Below are 8,931 nucleotides of genomic sequence, written 5' to 3'. Positions count from 1 at the left end.
GGAGAGAAACAGAGGAAACACACCATGACATCTGGCCCCAATTCCCCAGGGAGGCGCGCGCACATCCGTATCAGGGAACCCGGTACGTTGCAGGTAAAGCAGAGGGAAAATCTTCTGTAACGGTGGGTCACTAGTGATAGGTAAGGACATTGAACGGGTCTAAGACTACAAACATAGAAGAAGATGATCTCGTCGAATCTGATGAAGAATAAAACCACCCATCCCCATGTGGAAGTACTTGCCCTGGTCCTTAGTGCTTCTCCGTGGTGTGGCTGATCTCAACAGGTGCCACACGCCTTCTTCCACTGACGGCTTCTGGCAGGAACTCTTGGGAAACCGGCATAGACTGAGGTCTCTTTGAACACTGGCAAATCACAGGTTCTCTTTGCCCCCTTCCTTCCTTCTCCAGTTTACAGGACACCAAAAGCAACAGCTGTGAACATGAACCAGTAACGATAATAGCCCACTGAAAGGTGACCAGATGCAGAAGGGAGAGAATGATGGAGGTCACGGGACTGCGCATCAGCTTCCCTCCAGAAAAAAATACCCACATCCTAAGGGCTCTTAAAAATGTAGAAAACTTGCCCTGTTACCATCGCTTTTTAGAACACCTCTGAACACACACAAAATAAGACAGACATGACCTACAGATTTCAACCATTGCTTAAACTCTAAAAGCATTTTTGTATTATTATTATTTTTTTGATACAGAAGGGAAAACTCAGCTATAAAGAAATATTAAAAAGTATTTTTTTTTGTTTGTGTGTGTGTGTGGCGAACAGTCTCAAGGGTTTTCGGTTGCTTGCCTCCCCCAACTTGTGCTGCTATTTTAAAGGGTGTGCTCAAGAGTGTGAAGCAGGGTGCTTTTGTCCCCTCCCCCGCCCCCTCCCCGTCCCGATGCCCCACGGCCGCCCCTCAGATGAGCCACTCCTTTTTGCTTTCGTCAATGGTCTCCGTGAAGTTGGGGTCGTTGTTCATGATGGCGGCGTCTGCACTCTCGGCTGACTCTGCCCCCTTCGCCTCGTTGGTGTGGTAGGTGCCCTTGTGGCGGAACATGTACCGGATGAGGAAGACCAAGGTGCAGAGGATGGTGAAAATCACCACGGCGATGACCCCTGGCGGAGGCAGGACAGGCTACAGGTTAAACACATCTTGCACTGCCCCCCGCTTCCCTCCACTTGGCCATCCACGGTGCCCTCCACCACTGCCCTCTCCCGTAAAACACGCAGCACCACAACTCCAAAAACTAACAGAACCGGAAGGAGACTTAGACCAAGTCACCATCACACTTGGAGATTTCAGCACTTTTCTCCCAGTAATCGACAGAACATTAAACAGAAAGAATTTAGAAGTCCGAAAAAACATGGTTAACAAACTGGACCTAAGCAACTAATACTAACCCTGCATGTTGTTCTTAAAGTTGAGGAGTAGGAAATCTTCCTCAGGTCATTTTATGAGGCCAGTATTATCCCGATACTAAAACCAGACACATGATGAAAAAAGAAAACTACTGAGCAATAGTCCTCTTTAATGAAGCTTTAGCAAATCAAACCCAGAAATGTGTAAAAAGAATATATTATGACCAAGTGGTGTTAATTCTAGGAATGCAAGATTGGTTTAACATTAAAAAAATAAAGCAACGGAATTTACATATTAGGCAAGCAAAGGAGAAAAAAACATCTGATCATCTCAAAAGATGCAGAAAAAGCATATGACAAACTTTACCTATTCATCTTAAAACCTCTCAGAAAACTATCAGTAGGGGTTAACTATCTCAGCCTGATAAAGGGATCCATGAGAAAGCTATAGCTAATATCCCTCTTAATTGTGAAAGGTTAAACTCATCCTCCCTGAATATGGAACAACTGGAAGTCCTAGCCAGTGCGATAAAACAAGAAAAAGAAATAGAGTACAGACTGGGAAGGAGTAAAAACTCTCTTTATTCTCATATGAAATGATTATCTAAGTAGAAAATTCTAAGGAATATGAAAAAAGTGGCCAGAACTAACAGTAAATTTAGCAATGTCATAGGAAACAAAGTCAATACACAAAAATCAATTGTATTTTTATATACTAGCAAGAAACATTTGGAAAAAAAAAGTAAGAAATAATACCATTTATAATAGAACAAATTGAATACGGTTATTCAAGACTGTGCACTGAAAACTATAAAACCTTGCTGAGAGATATTAAAGAAGATCTAAGTACATGGATGGATAAACCATGTTTAAGGTTACTACTGTCAAGATATTCATTTGTAGATTAATGCAATCCCAATGAAAATCACAGCAAACTTATTACTTTTTTTTGGTAGAAATTTATAAGCTAATAATAAATTTCATATGGCAATGCAAAGGACTCAGAATACCCAAAATATTTTTGGAAAAAGAATTAATTGGAGAACTTATACAGCTTATTTCAAGATTTACTATAAAGATACAATAATAAAGTAAGCATGGTATTGACTAGGGAAAGTTATATAGATTAAAAAACAAACAAACAAAAAACAGAATAGAGAGTACACAAAACAGACACACATCATGTGGTTATTGAGCTTTGCTAAAAGTTCCAAGGAAATTATATTGTCTTTTCAACAAGTGGTCTTAGAATAACTGGATATTTATTTGGAAAGTAATAACTTTGACCTTTATCTCACAGTATATACAAACATTAATCCAAAGTGACTGTAGACTTAATAATAAAAACTAAAGCTAGAAAACATAAAAAATAGAAGAAAATCTCCACAGCCTTGATTGGGGTAGGCAGATTTCTTAGATAGAATTAAAAAAAAAAATCACAAACTATAAAAAGATTAGGAAAATTGGACTTTATCACAGAGTTAGCATCTCCTGCTCTTCAAAAAAAAAATCACTGAATGAGAAGGCCAGTCACAGACTAGGAGGAAATACTTACAACACATATGTCTGACAAAGGACTTGGATCCTGAATAGAAAAGCTCTTACAGATCAAGAGCAAGAAGTTAACCAATCCAACAATCTTTTAATGGAGAATGATTGAGACAGATACTTCACAAAAGATTTATACAAGACAATATGTATAGGTAAAGATGTTCATCATTACGAGTCATCAGATAATTGCACATTAAAACCACAATGAGATGCCACTACTCATCCGCTAGAGAGGCTAAAATTAAGAAAACTGACAATACCAAGAGCTGAAGAGATTGTGGAGAAACTTTACCTATTGGATATTGATTATGGGAATGGAAAATGAAATGGCATTTTCTTATAAAGTTAAACAGCCACTTTCTATAACACCCAGAAATCGCACCCCGAGAATTTACCAAAGATAAGTGGAAACTTAGGTTCCTACAAGACCTGTACAAGAATATTCATAGCAGCTTTATTCAAAATAGCCCAAATCTGGAAACAAACCAAACATCTATTGACAGGTGTGTAGATAAAACAAATTATGGTACATTCGTAAAATGGAATAAAACTTGGCAACTAAAGTAATGAACATGGATAGTGTGGAGAGATCTCAAAAATGTTATGTGGAATGAAAGAAATAAGGCACAACAGAATACATACTGTGTGACTCCATTTACATGAAACTCTAACAGAGGCAAAAGTAATCTAAGAGAAAAAGCAAATCAGAGGCTGCCTCGCTTGGGAGCGGGGCCAGGGGAAGGATGGGCTACAAAAGGGCGTAAGAGAGCTTTCTGTGGACAGAAAGGCTCTGTCGCTTCATTGGAGTGGCTAGGGGAGTCTGAGTGTCAGAGTCACTGACCTGTGATATGTAAATAAGTTGATCTTGACAAAGCCAAAAACAATGAAGGTGAGGATTACACTAAGCTTTGAAATTGTGACTAAGTAGCATCATATATACATACACACATGTGTGTATGTATATATAAAATGCTGTTTTATTGATATATAAAAATATATATGCATGCTATACTCAGAGAGACAGAAACACCTTTATGAAATGAGGCGGAGGCAGGGAGAGAATAAGGCGCTGGGCAACAGGGTCATCAATGGTGATCCAACTACGAGGGACTAAACCAGGAGAGTCTAATTCATTCTGCAGGTGCCCATGCTCAGAAAAGATGGGAAAAAACTAGATGCTCTACACCAAACTGGCACATCCCTTCCCGTTGTTGCAGTGAGCTGTCCTGGACTTTTTGGGATGTGAGAGATGGGTGAAAAAAGACAGGAGGAAATAGAGAGGTGTCCTGGCTGTCGCCTCAGCTACCTCCTTCCAGACCCAGATCCCGGCCAGTCTGCACTAGAAAGTAGCCAGGTTGCATTCACCACGGCTTCTCCACAAGCTGGAGCCATATTTAAACAGCAAGTGAGTGATAAAAACGTAGACAACTCTTTTTTCCCCCTACTCTATGATTTTGCTGAAAATGACTGCTCCCCACGGGTGAACAGCCACACGAAAGCCTGCTCTCTACGTCACCTACCTCCAATGATGGCCGAGTTCCTGTTGACTCCATTTCTTATCGCTTGGCCTTGTCCTGGGTTATACGGAAAATCTGCACTGGCTGTAGAGAGAAAGAAGTGAAAAGTCAGGTAAGAGAGCAAGGTATACCAGTAAGCCCGAGTAATCTGACACTTCCTGTTTTCCCAAACGAGAGCTCCATTTCAGATGGACCACCTTGTTCTTGTTTCCCAGGAATCACAGAAATCCACCCGTGTTCCTGCTGGTTTCCTTGGCGGGAGGCCTGGAGAAGTGCCACACCTCCTTAGCAGGAACAGTAGGGAATCTTAACCTACCTGGGCTGCCTGCTCCAGTCCCGCTGACAGACAAGCTGATGCATTACAATACTTTCTCAGTTTGGCTGGAACCTGCCTCCTGTCCACTTTTATCCCATTCAAAACTGGTGGCATCGGCTGTACTTACAGATGAGCCTTTATAATGTACAGCATTCATTTAAAAAGTAATCATCTCTTGCTATTAATATCTTATATGGCTCTAATAGAACACTGTACAGATCAGGAATATTTTATAAGGGGTAATATTTCATGAGAGTTGAGTATTAATTGTCTAATAAATACACTCTTTCTTCCCCTATTATAAAAAAATAAGAATCAGTTGTATTAAACTTAGATGTTTCTCTAAGATAAAATAAATTTAAAGCTTGCAAAAGGCAAACAGATCCTGAAGTCCGTCTGTAGGTCAGGAGAGTGTAAGCTAATATAACTTCCAGAATGATTGCACATTTGCTGGACTTCTGCCTGAGAAGTTAAGCTTCAAGGTAAATCTTCCAATGGCAGCAGCTTCTCCTACGTGGATTGTCTTTGTCTGAGAAGAACCACGGCTACTGAGTGGCACCAATCAGTATTACAGATTTTAAAGTAGTTATTTGGCAAAATTAAATGTGTACACACTGATGACATGGGTTTGTGGTATGATTCAGGGAGTCTCTTTCTAAGGACTCAGTATTTTTAAGGCTAATTTATTTCTGGAGTTACAGAATTCCAAGAACTCCAAGATAATGACCAAAACTAGGCAGAGTCCTTTCTCCTCCTTTTCCCTAAAAAAGTTGCACCCAAAGGGAGACCCCAGATTCGAGCAGCCTGTGCCATTTGATCCTTTCTCTCTCAGACCTGAAATTCCTACTTAGGACCAGGAAAATGGTCCCCTCCTAGATACATCACATTCCAAATGAGCTCAACCGTCAGCGCCACTCACACCTGTTGGTGTGATTATAACCACAGACACTGAGAAATGCACAAATAACAGAGAACTAGATTCTGAGTCCCTGGACTTTCCATATTCCTCTAAGTCTTTAACCGGCAGCTGCAGAAGAGACTTTCCAGTGTTATTTGCTTGTTTTAACTGGTCCAGTCCTCAACCCAGTAAGACAGGTAGGGAACCAGGCAGAGCCAACGGGAAGCACTTTCCCGTGAGCTCACTTCCCGTGTCCCTTCAGGGTTTTCTAGGGCAGACAGCAGGGATTGATATTTAAAATTCCAAGGGTCAGCCCAAGACTGTAATGATCTTGCTATTCGAGAGATCATTTCTGGGTAAATAAAATTGGCTCACACATAAACATCTCATCTTTCTTGAAGCCTCAGCTTTTTCCTTAAACTAGAGCCTTCCCTTCAGAGAAGCAGTATTAGTAGATGTGACAGAGTCATTCATTCATGACATCTTTGGAGAAAGCCCACTACACGTCAGGGATATGCGCGCTGGGGGAACACAGGGAACTAAGGAGTACAGACAAAACGTGAGTAATGGGAACGTCCCCGGCCTCCTTGGACAGTCGAGGTCGCAGAATCAAACAGTCATCTAAAGCCTGGGTGTGGTTTTAGGTACGACCCGATCCACTTACAGTGAACTGCCTGAAATTTCTCTGCAGCTACCATGCTCTTAACGCATTGGGCACAGGAAGGTTTGGTCATTAACACCCACGATTCCCGACGCAGACCACCTTTTAAAGACCAAGACTTGCTGCTTTTCAAGGACGAATGCTTATTGCTTCGCTGCCCACTTTGGCATAGTTCCCAGGACCCTGACATCATTACCCTCCTCCGGACACCACTGAGCCCTTTGAGTGCCAACGTCACTGTGAGCGACGCTGACAAATTTTCCCAAAAGTGCTCGCGTTGCTCCCAGTGACTCTTGTTTCGGTGGCTATCAATGTAAATAACAATGGAATGATTCGTAGTTTATGTTTTGTTCTCTTTTTTTGTACCTCAGGTTATATATTGATATGAGTTTTTCTCATGTTGATCCAAATTTTGAATTTTTACACTCGTTCAAATACTGACATATTAATTCCGTTATAATTTTTATTATACTTATATTTTAAATGGTCCTTTTAACTTCATTTATCTTTGCAATCGTCGGCACTCTATGCAGCGTGCATGATAAGGAAGCTTTTGCTAGTGGACGTTTTCATTGCTTCACGGTACAGCGTTAGCATTTTGTTTATAAACTGCTTTCCACTGTCGATATCTATTGAAATATGTGTCTAGTGTGAATGCTGTTTGGGTTCATTTTTTTTGTACATTATGAAGTCTTTTTTTCTTCAAAAATTTATGCCATAGTTGGCATACTTCCTGCTTGTTACCCATGTTGCTCTGTGTGTTTTCAAATTATAATCATAGGTTTTATATTATGCCATATATTATACTTCAAAAGCCATATCGAAGGAAATAATTTATTTTTTCTAAAACAACTGTTATAATAAAATAATTTTAATGCAATAATTTTTTTGCTAAATTGCATCAAAGAACACGGCTTACAAAAGAAGAGCGCATTTACTATACGTTGTGAAATTTTCAGCAAATTATTATGAATAATAATGTTTTCATAGACATTTTTCATAAACTCTGCATTTCTCAGCAAAACAGCCTGGCATTGCTCACACGAATTTTAGCTCATGCACGGCCCTCAGAGGGTTAACCCGCATCCTAAAACGTCATCAAGCTTATATGGGGCCACACTGGGATCAGGATCCAGGTGCGGTCAGTCCCACAGTCAATAAATGCCCCCATCCTGCCTTTGAGGGCTGGGAGGGGGCACACAGGGGGGCTGTGGCGGAAGTCGGGCCCCAGATAGTCAGCCTGGGCAGGGCCTCTGTGAGAGCAGGAGCCGCTTTTAGGGGAAGGGAGAGAAAAGCTTGTTTGGATCTGGACATGTTGAGTCTGAGGTGTCTACAGGACACCCGGGTGGAGAGAGCTCCGTACTAGACATTTATTTTGTGAGGAGGGTCCCAGGGCTCGGCTCCTTTTGAGAAAACACAGAAATCTCCTGTCCTCCTTTAAATAATATGAACCTTCAAAGCATATTAAGTACGGTGGCAGGAACCCACAGTGGTCATCGTCGTCGGCAGCCGTCCGTCTCGAGAGACGATGGTGTAGCTTCTTAAGAGTCTATCTGCACCGCTGAGAATGGCTGTGCAGTCCGACTCGGGAGTGACACGGTATCTGTCTCCTCCCGTGTTGAATCGACATCTTGCGATGACGCTGGAGTGTCCTCTCCAGTGAAGCTGAAGCTACAGAGCCTGGGCGGGGTGATATGGAGGGTCTGCTGTTGCCCATGCAGCAGACCCCCCCCTCTCTTCGCAGCTGAAGGGTCCAAGGGAAAGACGGAGTCGATACAGCTTGGCTTCAGGTGCGCCGCAGGAGTTGCCGGTGTTGACTACAACGTCAAACCGCCTTAGGGACTCCGGCTCCGGATTTTCTGTCGGGGTTTACTCCCTTAGCCTTTCCCCTGAAGAGGTATGCCGCAAGGCAGCGGAGGTTTTTTGGAATCAGAGTTTTCCTTCTCTGTACACCTGTGATAATGTGCGATACCCACAGAACGATGAGCCTGTTTGCTTTTCTGCTTCAGGCACCGTGGACGGGAGAGCCCAGCACAATGTCTCTCCGCTCCGGCGGCTGCTTCACGGCTTTGCAGCCACAAAACCGCAGAAAACGCGGAGTTTTAAAGAGACGGGGATAGGCCTCTCCTGGTTCCCTTGACATTATTGACATAAACAGCTGTGGGGGGTGTGGAGGGGACCTGCGGTGACCCAGGAGAATGACAAGAGCTGGCAGAGAACATGTGAAGCTATCCCAGGATTGCCTTTGGCATAAAATCCGAACTGTTGGGCAAATGGAACAAAGCCTCCCCTTGAGCGGAGGCTTCTCCTGCCTCTTCCCTGATGAGGCCATTTTCTCCGCTCTGCGTTCTAGGCACTTGGGTCCTGATGCTCCAGCCAACATGCCTTTGCTCACCCACACGGCCCGGCACTCTCTGTGTGGACATCTGGTGCACCTGCCTTCGCTTTGTCCGTCACATCCTACCTCGTCCCTGAAACGGTCCTCAGCCACCTCCGATGACGTGTCTGGTCCTCTTTTCCATGGCTACCATCTTAATTCTTGTCTCTCCTTACGCAGTGCTCACCCTCTTAAAGGCAGTCCCAAGGACAAATAGTGCAGACAACGAGCGGAGCTGATTGGATGTTCACTG

At 42.9% G+C, this 8,931-nt stretch overlaps 1 protein-coding gene across 1 annotated transcript in view; it reads right to left on the bottom strand.

Annotated features, from left to right (window-relative positions):
• Window positions 1–901: 901 nt before the first annotated feature.
• Window positions 902–8,931, bottom strand: part of CNTNAP2 (contactin associated protein 2) — a 1,071,500-nt gene continuing 1,063,470 nt past the window's right edge. The window contains exons 22-23 of the mRNA XM_090286919.1: window positions 4,430–4,510; window positions 902–1,115 (exon numbers count right to left, since the gene is read on the bottom strand). Of these exons, the coding sequence (XP_090143045.1) occupies window positions 916–1,115; window positions 4,430–4,510 (281 nt within the window). The 3' untranslated portion in view covers window positions 902–915. The remainder of the gene's footprint in view (window positions 1,116–4,429; window positions 4,511–8,931) is intronic.

Source organism: Furipterus horrens, unplaced genomic scaffold, assembly GCF_987537825.1.
Source record: "Furipterus horrens unplaced genomic scaffold, mFurHor1.1.pri manual_scaffold_9, whole genome shotgun sequence".
Classification (NCBI taxonomy): domain Eukaryota; kingdom Metazoa; phylum Chordata; class Mammalia; order Chiroptera; family Furipteridae; genus Furipterus; species Furipterus horrens.
Note: the sequence above shows the minus strand (reverse complement) of the source record. Positions and strands in the feature narration are given on the sequence as shown.